Source organism: Onychostoma macrolepis, chromosome 25 (genome assembly GCF_012432095.1).
Source record: "Onychostoma macrolepis isolate SWU-2019 chromosome 25, ASM1243209v1, whole genome shotgun sequence".
Classification (NCBI taxonomy): domain Eukaryota; kingdom Metazoa; phylum Chordata; class Actinopteri; order Cypriniformes; family Cyprinidae; genus Onychostoma; species Onychostoma macrolepis.
In genome coordinates, this window is record NC_081179.1 from 6,152,938 (window position 1) to 6,167,053 (window position 14,116).

Genomic DNA, 14,116 nt, shown 5'->3' on the forward strand with positions numbered 1-14,116 from the left:
ACCCAAGACCGCCTTTTCGACCCCCAGTGGCCACTGGCAGTACCGGGTTCTCCCTTCGCCTACACGGGCCCCGCCACATTCCAACGCCTAATGGATGTCCTACTACGGCCCCACCAGGCCTACGCGGCGGCCTATCTGGACGATGTCATCATTCATGCGGAGAGCTGGGAGGAACACCTCGAACGGTTGCGGAGGGTGCTCATGGAACTTCGTCGGGCTGGACTGACTGCCAACCCCCGGAAGTGCCACCTTGCCCTTTACGACGCCAAGTACCTGGGTTTCCAGGTGGGAAGAGGTATCGTCCGACCCCAGGAAAAGAAGGTGGCGGCTATCCTCTCAGCACCGGTGCCTACAACCAAAACTCAGGTACGAGCCTTTTGGGGTTGGCAGGGTATTACCGCTGTTTTATCCCTAACTTCTCCTCCTTAGCTGCTCCCCTGACAGACCTGATCCGGAAGGGGCAGCCCGAGAAGATCATTTGGAGCCAGGAGACGGACCAAGCGTTCAAACGAGTGAAGGAGGCACTCACGACTGAGCCCATCCTACGGGCCCCAGATTTCAGCTGCCCCTTCCTGTTACAGACGGACGCGTCCGACACCGGGTTGGGAGCCGTCCTCTCCCAGGTAGTTGACGGCGAGGAACACCCGGTGGTCTACATCAGCCGGAAGCTGACCCCGCTGAACGTCGCTACGCCACGGTCGAGAGAAGCGTTGGCCGTTAAGTGGGCAGTCCTGGAGCTCGATATTACCTCCTGGGCGGAAGTTCACCCTCCTCACAGACCACGCCCTCCAGTGGATGGCCCGGCTAAAGATACAAACGCCCGAGTGACGCGGTGGTTCCTGGCGCTCCAGGACTTCCACTTCGACGTACAACATCGAGCGGGAACAGCCAACGCCAACGCAGACGGACTCTCCTGTGGATGGGCAGCTTTCGCAGGTCTGTCAGGGTTCAACTCCCACCCACCCCCTTCTTCCCCGTTGTGTAGGAACACCAGGACAACGCTTGGGGGGAGTGTGACACGTGTCCCGAGCCGTCATCAGCGTCGCCCTGGCAACAAACGGTGCACACCTGCACCCAAAACAGTCTCATTGTCGTGTGTGATTCCTCACCCCCGCCACAATATGGTTTGTAATATTACAGTTTTTTTCAACTGCTTACAAACAAAATCGTTACTTGTCACACAATTTCTGAAACCTGACACTCAAACACCAGAACCTTTGACTCAGTTTTCAATTTCATAAAACACATTTTGCAAAACACAACACACAATTCACAATGTAACACACAAAAATCTAACAGGAATTAATATGGCAAAGGTATTTGCAAATGTTTGCTTTTGAGCTGTTTTGTGATATTTTGAATGCAGTGCTTAATTTTGCACGAGATGTGAGGCATTTTGCGTGTGCAATTCTTGAATTTGAGTGTAAAGTTTTGAAAATGTAAGAAGTTGAAAAAACTGTAATAAAACACTCCCCCTTTTTTATTTCTTTCATACATTTTTGAATATGCTAATATTTTTGTAATTCTGTGTGTGTGTGTATATATATAATAATTTGCTTCTAAATATCTCAAATAAAACAAAGATTTTAACATTGCAAAAAAATGACTTCATCTTTTTCCAGTAAAATACCTAAAAATCTTTGAAGTATCGACAGATCTTTTCTTCCATATTATGATGTACATCTGAGTGAAACAGATTATGAAAAAAAAAAAAGTAAATAATGATGATAATAATAAAATAAAATAAAAACAATTTAGGGTGGGACGACATTTATATTGTTTGTTGATTGGCTGGAGTAATCACTGGAATATCCAGTTATGACAATTTGATTAAAAATTACGAAAAATTAAATTACAAAATAAAAAAATTAAACATGCAAGGATGAACTCACAACATAATCAATAATATGCATTAAGGAAATAGGATGAATTTCCACTTAATGCCAACTTTAAATTCAGTGCACTGGCAGAATGTTATACTTTTTTTTAGTAAATAAACCTGGCAAAACATCAAGAAAAATACACCCTTACTAAAGATACAAGTCTTTATATGTTAAGCAAAATTGCTTCTTGAGGAAATGTATCTTCTTTAAAGAATTTTCAGGTATTTAAACCGGAAAATAAGACAAAACCCCCCAGAATTTTGCAGTGAGGTCACAAATATCCCTTTTTTATCCAGACGGATTGAAACGAATCTGAAAGTTGCATTGCACTTCCAGTCTGGAAACACACCACCTGTGCTGAGGTGCTTCTGCACAAACACATGAGTTAAAATCACAGCTTGAGTGTGTGTCACGGATGGCCGGACACATTAGGGCAGGAATACATGGGGCGATGCATCCCGTATGGAAACCACAGACACACCCACAATACATGGTGAGGAAGAAACATTAGTGGATGGTTTTGTGGCTGATGCTGGAACAGGTTGTTTGATGCAGCAGTCTCAACGGTGAGACAGCAGCACTGCCAGTGGGCGGGAGAGAGACAGAGACAGACAGAGAGAGAGAGAGAGAGAGAGAGAGGAGACGGTTGAGGCGAGAGGGGAGGGACGGGGTGAGTGAGAACATAAGACAGAAAGGCAACGGACGATCACAAAGAGAGTAGAAAAGGAGAACAAGAGTAGCGAGGGACCAGAGGAGAAGAGAGAGAGACAGAGCAGGACAATCCAAAGCTCAAAATGCCTCCCAACTTCGCCGGCACCTGGAAAATGAAGAGCAGTGAGAATTTCGATGAACTTCTGAAAGCTCTCGGTAATATTTCATTTCATCTGTTCAGCTGAGCTCCAGGCGGTCACGTTAGAACATCTCGAGAGATGTTGCAGACTAGACTCGGCTCTCGGGGAAGATGTTATCGTACGGTAGAATGCAAGAGGGCTGATTATTCACATTTATCACGATGGGCGATGTGGTTAAAGTGGGTCATGTGGCTGTTAAAGTTAACTGAGGGCTTTGTGTTTGATACGTTCACTTCAGCAATTTGTTTAACTGTAAGACGGCAGAGCCGTTTGGAAAGAAACATCCGAGTGGAGCAAAAGCCTGGGTGTGACAGTGACAAATCTGACATTTATGCATTTGGCAGATATTTTAGGGATTGTCTTATATCTATTTGTATGTTCCCTTGCATCAAACCCATTATGGTGGTAACAATTTGATTTCTTTTTCAAGATATTTAATGTTGAGCCTAGTTCATTTAGGTATCAACTTTGTCTCAAAACAATGCAACAATTTTCTGTTTTAGTTTTTTATTTATTAATATTTTAAATGAGCTGTTATTTTTTTTATCTTTTCAGTTCTCATTTTAATTTTAATTTAAGTTTTACTAATTCTGTTATGAGCTTTTGTCATTTTAGTAGTTTTTTATTATTTTTATCTGATTTGCTTTTGAAAATAATAATAAAAAAAAATATTATTTTAAATTAAATCATTAAATATATATATGTGTGTGTGTGTGTGTAAAAAAAATTCTAAATATTTAAATATTTCTATTTAGCTTTATTTTTATTAAATTTTTGTAATTTTAGTACTTCAACTTGTTTAATTCAGTTAGTCACCAAGGCAACATTTCAAATTTTTGTTTAAATGTTTATAATTAATTATATAGAAATAAAGGTGTTTTAGTTTTAGGTAATAATAACAACACTGTCCCAAAATGTAGTCACAAATATCAAAATTATTCACATACTGTACAATAAAAGTTTAAAAATGGGAAAAAATTTCTATAGGTTTTTTGTTTTTTTTCAGAAAAAGATCTCCATTTTATCCCTATAAGAGCAAATGCAGATATTAAAATTATTTCATTTTGAGTTTTTCTTAATGGACAGGTTACAAATTGGATTTACACTATTTTGTGAGATTATGATTTTGCATGATGCAAAAGAGCTGCATAAGAGTGTTTTTTGATTGCAAACTGATGTCAAATTCTGACAAATGTTGATGGTTTTAAACGACAAATGCTGCATCTCTCTTAGATGGTTGAAGGGAGGAACACCCAGAATGAGAGAGAAATGATGAACTCGCTCACATCTTTCTGTAAAAACCATGCTACGGTCCAAACCAGAGCAAAAACTTTTCAAACACTCCCAGAATTCCTCAGATTCATCCTGAGGGATCCTTCGGCATTTGCGGAGTTTTGCATGGCAGAGTATTGAAAAAGTCTTCTGAGGACATTATAATTGAAGAGAACAGCAAGCCTGGAATTATATTAAATTAGAATCAAGGCTAAAACAACAGTCCAGGGTAGCAGAAGGTTTTCTTAGTATTTCCGCTTGTGAAAGCTTTTTCTCATTCCTTCCAACTTCAAAATTTGCATATTTCACACAACTTCACCGACAATGGGAAAGCACATTTTGTACATGTAAGACAGTGTGTTAGACACACTAATACATGAGAAATAGCATTTAAATGCAGCTTTTCATAAATGTTAAACTGTATAACCCAGGTGTGAATGCTATGCTCCGGAAAGTGGCCGGCGCTGCTGCTGCCAAACCACACGTGGAGATCCGACAGGATGGAGAGCAGTTCTACATCAAGACCTCCACCTCGGTACGCACCACTGAAATCAACTTTCGCATCGGAGAGGAGTTTGATGAGGAGACGGTGGACGGCAGGAAATGTAAGGTGAGTCACAGCGACGGCTGACATCAGAAACGAGACACTGACCTGCTGAGCTTCACAGCGAGCAGTAAAGCCTCTTAAAAACCATAACATCACTACAGGACAGAATTACAGACGGATAAAGAGTAGAGATGCTGCACAAAAGCTCCATAGCAAAATTAACATCAAGGAGCAGCTCATTTTAATTTGAATGAACATGAGTTTGAGTTAAACTTGCATTATTTTCTTATCCTTCCCATAATAATAAAATAAATAAATTTCTTTCCAGAAAATGGAATTCTTTTTTACATTTTTTTCAAAATAGATTTTTAATGAGTCATATATATTGATAAATGTCATTTAAAAAAATGTATATAATAATTATATATATATATATATATATATATTAGTGCTGTCAAACGATTAATCGCATCCAAACTAAAGGTTTTTGTTTACATAATTTGTGTATACTGTGTATATTTATTATGCATATATAAATACACACACGTATGTATATATTTAAGAAAAATATATTACGTTTATATATATTAAATATATTTATATATGATATAATTTATAAGAATATAAATATTTACATGTAAATATTTTCAAAATACATGCTGTATGTTTGTGTCTTTATACAAAATAAATATACACAGTACACACACAATATATTATATAAACAAAAACTTTTATTTTGGATGCGATTAATTGTTTGACAGCACTATATATATATATATATATATATATATATTAAATACCAATATATTTATATTTACAATATTTCATATATATATATATATATATATATATGCGTGTGTGTGTGCATTGATTCCTTTAACTTCAACTGTATTCATAATTTCAAATAGTGTTGTATATTATATTTTTGAATTTGTATTTTAATTTAATTTTTACTTACATTGTTTTAATTACACACACACACACACATAATACTGTTGAATAATATAATATACATGTACTATCAGAAATATTTGAGAATTATCTATATATTAGTCATTTAAAAAAAATATTTACTGACATTTTTGAAGGCTAGCGAAGCCTAGTTATAAAATACAGCTAGTTGACAAGTAGAGATGTTTTCTGATTAGAAAACATGTTAAAAAATTTTAAACAATTACAAAATTTGCTGTCTTTTGTGGGACAAGTAGTTCATTTATTCCCTTATGAGTAAACCCTTCTCGCTTTTTCGATTATTATTATTATTATTATTATTATTATTTTTTGCTTAAAATTCAATGTTGTAACATTGTGATTTATCTCAGAGCTGGTTGGTTTGGTTCATAGCTTTAAATGTTTTTTTTTTTTAAATGACATGTTGAGAAAATTTATTGTGTAAAACACACTTCCGAGAAAAATTTTGAGCTTAGCGGGTACCTGTAACAAAACGCTGTTAATGAAAACCGCTGTTTTTCCTACTGATTTCCCCAGACATGGACTCTGATTTCAGAAGACACTCCCACAGACACGTTCATGTAGATTTATATTAGTTGACCTCGCATCCATCAGGACAAATTAGCCACTAATGTGAGCATCAATTTCCTCAGCATGAGTTTGTCCATCTACTCTAATGTCCCTTCAGATGAATCTTAATCTCTCTATATCGTCTTATAATCGGGTCTTCACATGTTTTGCAGACGTGCCGTTTTTTGTTGTCCAATTTCACCCTGTAACCCGAGCAGATCTAGTGATCCTTCCATTCACTTTCAACAAAAGCCATCCTACACAATAAAATCTAGAACTTCGTCCATAAAAACCCTTAGATTTTATTTCACTGACCTTAACAGTGTCATCTCACCAAGCTAAATGATGGCGTCATCAAACTGTGAGAAACCTAAACCAGGTTTCAGACTGCAAAGCTCAGCAGAGAGCGAGTTTTAACAACTATGGGGTGTTTTTGTACATGAAAACTCAAAAATGAGACAAGGACAGGAGGGTCGCTAGTTGCAGCTACGCTCTTAAAAATAAAGGTTTCAGAAGGGGTTTTTGCAGCGATGCCATAGAAGAACCATTTTATTTCCTAGTGGGAAGACAATCTATACTCTTAAAAATAAAAGTTCTTTATCGGCATTGATGGTTCCAAGAAGAACTTTTAACATCCATGGAAACTTTCACTATAGAGAATCTTTTGTGGAATGGAAAGGTTCCATGGATGTTAAAGGTTCTTCACGAGAAAGCTCTCGGATTTCATCAAAAATATCTTCATTTGTGTTCTGAAGATGAACGAAGGTCTTACAGGTTGTGGAACGACATGAAGGTGAGTAATTAATGACACAATTTTCATTTTTGGTAAACTATCCATTTAAGAGCATCTCTCAAAATCAAGTGCACAGCCTATTTGGATAACATCTTTGGACATTATAGGCGCGTGTATAACTTCCTGAAAAGCTGTCTTATAGGACAACTCACAAGGTATTGAGAAACAGCTACAATCTTTTAATTTGCTGGGACTTAATAAGGACATCTTATTGGATCAAACAATGTGGAATAATCAGAATTATTGATTCCCAAGAAATGTAAATGTCTTTAACTCTGAGAGTCATTTTCCACGGAAATGGCTTTGTTGTGAGACAGACAGAGACGTAGCGAAAGGACGAGTGTATAGACAGAGATTTGACCTCATTTTGTTCTGGAACAGACAGCAGTGGGAGGGGGACTATTTGGGAGTCTAGCAGCCCCTGAGAGTCACGTTGATGTCTGTCTCAAGCATTTTGTGAGCGGAGACATCATCAAGGGTGTGTTCTGTATTTATTTATACATGTGTCTTTTTGGGAACAAAATATCTGAAAATGTCCCAAAAAGCTAGCTGATTGGGAAGAGCTGGACCATCATGGATAAATCCCACCATGAAAATGACAAAATAAATGTTCTTATTGACGTTGATGGTTCCATTAAGAACCTTTAAAATTTATTTCCATTGCACAAAAGGTATTTATAGTGAAAAAAGGTTATTTAGATTATTAAAATGTCCTTCAGATTAAGAAAAAAAAGAGATTATTTGAAGAAATGTTTACTGAAAGGTTCTTTGGAGAGCCAAATGGTTCTTTTATGGCATATCTTAAAATCCCCTTTTTGGAAACTGCGAGTGTAATAAACCAGGATATAGAAAACATAATTAGTAAAATGTCAAACAATAGAAGTCAATGTAAAGTCTCCATCATGACATAAAAACAAGTGTGTGTGTGTGTAAAATGGTAGTGCTGTCTCATGCTGGGCACATTATTACAGAGAGCAGTAGATCAGATCCCTGCCGGTCCGACTCGCACCCCATCTGCACTGCAAACGCTTGAAGTAACATGCCAAAACTACAACGCACCCATTACGAGCAACAAAGCTGTATGCCACGCACCTGCAATATACAGCTTTCATAATTATAAAGTTCATGTTGACATTTTTAGCTATAAAGTGACCAGAAGTCACTCATTTTCAGTGAGAGTTGGCAACAAGTGTGAAGCAGCAAGCTTTTTGTATTGAATTCTATATCAATGGCCCCAGTTACAGAGTTGGAAAATGGGTCACATACCCTACAGCTGTTCACATGCACATATTTTTCTGTAAAATGTTTGCAAGTTTTTTCAGCAATAAGCTCACATTAAATCGCAACAACTTCAGAATCCAATATGGCTGCTCAGTGCATCTTCAGAAGAGAAAAAGTAGCAACATATTGTTTATTAGCACTTGTCTGTGTCTCACTAAACTCAATGGTGCACACCTACTACTTTTTATGCGTTTTTAATTAACTGGTATTTCTAAAAGTTAGCCGCTATATAGTCTCGCGTAGTTAAGACTAAGACGGCTGAAGGTCTGGAATCCATGGCAGCTTTTATTGGCTAAGGCCCGCCCATGAGGCCGTTTGACATGTCAAACAACCAATCACAGTTCGTTTCGTTCAGCGTCACGTTTCGGGGCGTGGAAATGTTGCCACAATAACAGACCGATGTGTAAAACTCTCAGACGTATTTTAAAGATTCTATGCCGCAAACTTTAAATATTTCACATACTTTAGAAAATCCAGCATTTAGTTGATCCTGATAAGTGCTCGTCGTCACAGTTGTAAACACGACGGCTTTCTTCTTTCGTGAGGGGGTTTGGCGTCACGGCCTCTTTGTTTCCAGGCAGAACGTTAAAGAACGCGACACACACGTCTCCCGGAAATCCTGTAGAATTCAACCAATCCGACGATGACTTCGAAACTCCTGAAGTGTTTCCACTTTTGTGTGCCATATGCATCAGACGTTCAGCTAATGTCTGTGGGCGTCTACAGACGCTACTGGGAAATAACGAGAAGAATAACAACGTGCAATAAACGCTAAAACTGTTTGCACTACAAACCAGTGTGTTCATAATTAAGATAACAATTTAAATAATATAGTAAGACACACCAATTTGCAATATCAAGCAGTTAAACCAGCTGTTCTGTACTGCTAAAATAGCTTTTAAAATTTACAAATGGCCACGTAAAAATAAGGTGGATAGAACATACACTGTAAAAAGTGATAAGTTGACTTAACTTAAAAAAATTGAGGAAACCCGTTGCCTTAAAATTATTAAGTAAATAATAATTTTAAATAAGTGCACTTTTTCAACAATTCACTTATTTTAATTATCATTTACTTAAAATTTTAAGGCAACGGGTTTCCTCAATTTTTCTAAGTTAAGTCAACTTATCACTTTTTACAGTGTACTTTTTAACGGTGGCAAAGTAATTACTTATTCAAAAGAAGTACCTTCAGACATGCAATACAGCTCAATATCTTATTTGAATTGTCATTGTGCAGACACTACTCACACACTATAAAATGACAGAGAAGAATGTATTAGTAGGCGATTTAAAAAAAAAAATTTGCTAGCCCACTTAGCTTCTCGAAAACCTCGCTGCGCGTGCTCTGAGAGATTGCGCGCGCAAAAGAAAGAACACGAGCGAGAGGCTGATGGAGGTAAGAACAAATTTTTGTGCGTGCACACCTGTTGTAAAACGCAGAGTTTACGGGCGAACTTTTTCTGCGCGCATAAATACGTACACTAAACGAAATAAGACATTTAAGCCCTTTATTTACCTCAGTTGCCCTGTTGTCGTTGGGGAGAGAGACGTTAGCAAGCAGGGGACTGAAAATAATCCAGCAGTTCTCAAGGCCGGTTGCTATAGAGACAGACCGCTCACCTGCCACAGGGCAGAAGGCTGAGACTAAACGACCGTCAGTGAGAGAGACGGAGAGAAAAGATGGGTGGCCATGCTAATCGACCCCGGAGCTTTTGGGAGAATAGAGACTTGACTCTTGTTATTTTCTTTCATTTCAACTTCTAGATTTTTATTATTAGTTTGTTTTTCTTCATTTTTTTACTTTAGACTCTCAATGTCTAAACTGCAGATGCTTTGACAATGCAAATGTACAGTCTTGGTATTTGTCATGCCAATAAAGCACATTAAACTGAGACAGAGAGAGGGATGATGGGATGCTTGCTTGCTTTGTATTGTACTCTTTATTGGAAGGGTTTTATGATTTAGTTGCCTGCACATACATTTACATTATGCATTTGGCAGATGCTTGTATCCAAAGCCACTTACAGTGCATTTAAAGTACATTTGATCATCATGTGCATTTCAATCAAACCCATGGTGTTGCAAGCGCCATGCTGTTCCAGTTGAGCTAAATACACATTAAATTGCAAAAAATATGTCCCTTTTCCAGTTTCGGATACATTAATATCATCCTCACTGCATCCCGAAGTTATCACAACCACCATAAACAATGCCATTCAGATTAATGCTCCATCAATATGGGTTTTTCAGTTTTGCTTTAAAAAGCATTGGAATTTTTCATTGTTTTACTCTGTGTCCTGGTTAATGCACAGAGCTTAGATTGTAAACTAAGATGTGTGTGTGTCAGAGTGTGTTTTGTTAGTCTGAGCGAGACGAATGAGTGCGTCAGGACGCTGTACACTGTCTCATTTTAAAGGGATTTTAGATCAACCTGCATAAATTAGTTTAAAGACAGTGCCTGAGGCCAGAGAGAGAGCGTGCACGTGAGAGAGAGAGAGAGAGACAGGCACAGAGAGGGATATGAACGGAGTCTGATTGCTGGTGCTGTTTTGCTGCAGTTCTCTGACACTGTTCATTTATCTGGGCCCTCCACACACATCCAAATGAGCAAATTTACTGAGCTATCACATACCATTGACTTCTACTGTTTTAGATTTATAAATGAAATAATCATTTAGAATATATTTATATATTCATTAATAAAAAGAGACATTATATACAACACTGTTATTTATAATATAACCATATGATATATTTTATATGTACTAATAAAAAGTTACATTATATACAATATACTACACTGAAAAAAATTGGTTTAGTATTTACTTTGAAACAATTCTATTCAAAAAATTGCTAGCATTGAAGTAGAAATAGTATTTTCTTGAAAAACCTACCCCAGTAATCTTGATTTTTAGAGGGTATATTTATATTTATATAAAACATCACTGGATGCATATATTATAAGTTATCATATTTATATATACTAACAAAGTAATTTTGGTCTGCAGAGTTTGGCCACGTGGGAGACAGAGAATAAAATCTACTGCAAACAGACGCTGCTGGATCAAGACGGACCCGTTACATTCTGGAGTAGAGAGCTGCGTGGAGACGAACTGATCCTGGTGAGACACAAACACATATCATCGCTTAGACTTCTTCTACAAGACTTCATTTAGTTTCATTTAAGTATCAACTTTGTTGTTAAGAAAATGGACTAAATCCTTACTGAACCACTTTGTTAACACACACAGCATTGTCTGCTATTTGGAGATTGTAAAGGAAACGGTTGTGTCTGGTGTTCACTTCTCCAGACAGGAGGGGCTGGATGAATTTACAGCCTATATGGCTGAACATGATGGCAGTGTTCATATGAGAGATCACTGTGATCATATTTTATGACTTCAGACAGGAAACAGCCTATGGATTTATTTCCATATAGCTTAACATAGAGAGAGAGAGTGAGACAGAAGGTGGGTGTGAGATGTTTAATGGAACAAATCGATCTGAGAGGAAACGAGCAGCTCACAGGCTGCTTTTCTCATGTCTCACGCAACTCGCATATTATATATGTATAAAAAAAAATTATGTATTTATAATATACAATACATATATATATTAGTGCTGTCAAACGATTAATCGCGATTAATCGCATCTAAAATAAAAGTTTTCGTTTACATATGCGTGTATACTGTGTATATTTATTATGTATATGTAAACACAAACACATGCATGTATATATTTAAGAAAAATGTGTTATGTTTATATATTAAATATATTTATATATAAAATAAAATGTAAGAATATAAATGTATAAACGTATATACATGTAAATATTTTCAAAATATATTCTGTATGTGTGTGTATTTATATATACATAATAAATATACACAGTACACACACATATGTAAACAAAAACTTTTATTTTGGATGCGATTAATCGCGATTAATCGTTTGACAGCACTAATATATATATTTATATTTCTGTGGAGTTTGCAACCCTGTTATCAAAATTTGGGAAATTTGTGCAAGTTCTGTAAACTCTAGCCCTGATTTGTGTAATTTAGTTATTTTTGAGGAATAAAAGTTTGAACCTCTATTTAAAAGAACATCAATCTAATAAACTTGTGTAACATTAACTTGTAACTTTTTCTGAAAAATATTTGAAAATATAAAAATATATAACACTTTTTATTCTTACAATAGCTTTGATAACAGGGTTGAACGGTTGAGCTTGACAAATTAGTCTACACTACAATGTGTGTAAAAATTGATAAAAGTATTTGATTGTTTTGCACTCGTCCCAGACTTTCAATCTTAAAATATGAAAACCCATCCCAAAATTATTATATTATATTATTAAAAATGATTAGATTTTATATAATATAATATATATAATAGTATGTATAATAGTAATTACTATCCACTACTGTTCAAAAGAATCGGTTCAGTAATTGTATTTTTTTTCAGCAAAGATGCATTAAAATGATCAAAAGTGACAGTATAGACATTTATAATGTTACAAAAAATATTACAAATTTTGTTCTTTTCAACTTTCCACTCAAAGAATTCTGAAAAGAATTTATCATGATTTCTACAAACGTATGAAGCAGCACAACTGTTTTTGACATTGCTGATTTGCTGCTCAAAAAATATTTCTCATTATTATCATATTAGAATGATTTCTGAAGGATCATGTGACACTGAAAATTCAGCTTTCCATCACAAGAATGAATTAAATTTTAAAATGCATTAAAATAGAAAACATTCATTTTAAATTGTAATAATATTTTACAGTATTAGTTTTTTTCTGTATTCTGTCTTTTAAAAATCTTACTGAACACAAACTTTTGAATGGTAGCGTATGTTTAGAACAAAGAGGGGAATAATCTTTTTGCATACTTTCATTTAAGAAAATTGTTTCTGTTTAGGATACATGAAATGCTTGCTATGAAAGAAGGCTTAGAATTGGCCATTTTATTCCAAAAAAGATTAAAATGTCATTCAATCCACATAATGCTTTCAAACTCAATACATAACGTGTGAAACGTTCGTGACATTGTGAGGAAAAAAGACTCTCCTGTGATGGATGTCCACTGTTGGACATTATCGGAAGACAAGTTCAATAAACTCGTGAGAGTGTGAAAAGAGTTTATTATCTAAAGGTCCACAGGGCTGAAAGTGCTAATAGTTGAAGAAACACCCATATGTGGGCCTTGATCCAAACTCAACAATAAAATAAGAGCATCAAGAATTGGTTCCAGGACAGGCGCTCCTGATGGCCGACCCCTGAGAGCGACTGTCGGACGCTTATTCAGGCTGAACACAGGAATGTGAAGTACTGTCCAAAACAAATGCAGGTCTGACCCAAATCAGAACTGCTCACTTTAAATCTGACAGTCAGGCCGCTTGACACTTCTCACGGTTTGCTAAGTGAATTCAGAGCTCAACAATCCCAGAATGCAGCACTGATTGTCTGTAGCGTTTCCCTGCAAATCTAGGACACATTTCCATAAGATAAATGTGCTTTGTTTAGTTTAGTCCAAAATAAAGCACAAAAGGGATCACGGATGGCTCCGATTGTCTTTATTTCACAACATAATGGAGGTTAACTGCAGGACGCTCGGCTGATCATCTCTGCAAAAGCTCAAGAAAATGTCTTTGTTCTCATTCTCAGATCTTTGGGGCCAACGATGTGGTTTGCACGAGGATTTACATGCGAGAATGAGGTGAAGTGGAGACAGCGACCATAAAAAACGCAACCAAACAGCCCTGCATCCCAAGAAACCTTCTGTCTAGAAAAACCAGAACCCTTCATTGCATGTCAGGCCGTGAACATGCATCCGTGCAGTGCATTGTGGGATTTCATTTCCTGTCATTCTTTTTGTTTCTCTCTCTTTGCCCGTTTCTGACACAGATGTGTGTATTGCAAACATAAAACAGTAATAAAAATGTAATCCAACATCAA

At 36.6% G+C, this 14,116-nt stretch overlaps 1 protein-coding gene across 1 annotated transcript; it reads left to right on the plus strand.

Annotated features, from left to right (window-relative positions):
- The first annotated feature begins 2,185 nt into the window (after nt 1–2,185).
- Nucleotides 2,186–14,116, plus strand: crabp1a (cellular retinoic acid binding protein 1a). The gene is made up of 4 exons (XM_058766976.1): nt 2,186–2,750; nt 4,438–4,616; nt 11,160–11,273; nt 13,826–14,116. Exons 1-4 carry the CDS (start codon nt 2,678–2,680, stop codon nt 13,874–13,876), a joined length of 417 nt encoding a protein of 138 aa, XP_058622959.1. The 5' UTR covers nt 2,186–2,677; the 3' UTR covers nt 13,877–14,116.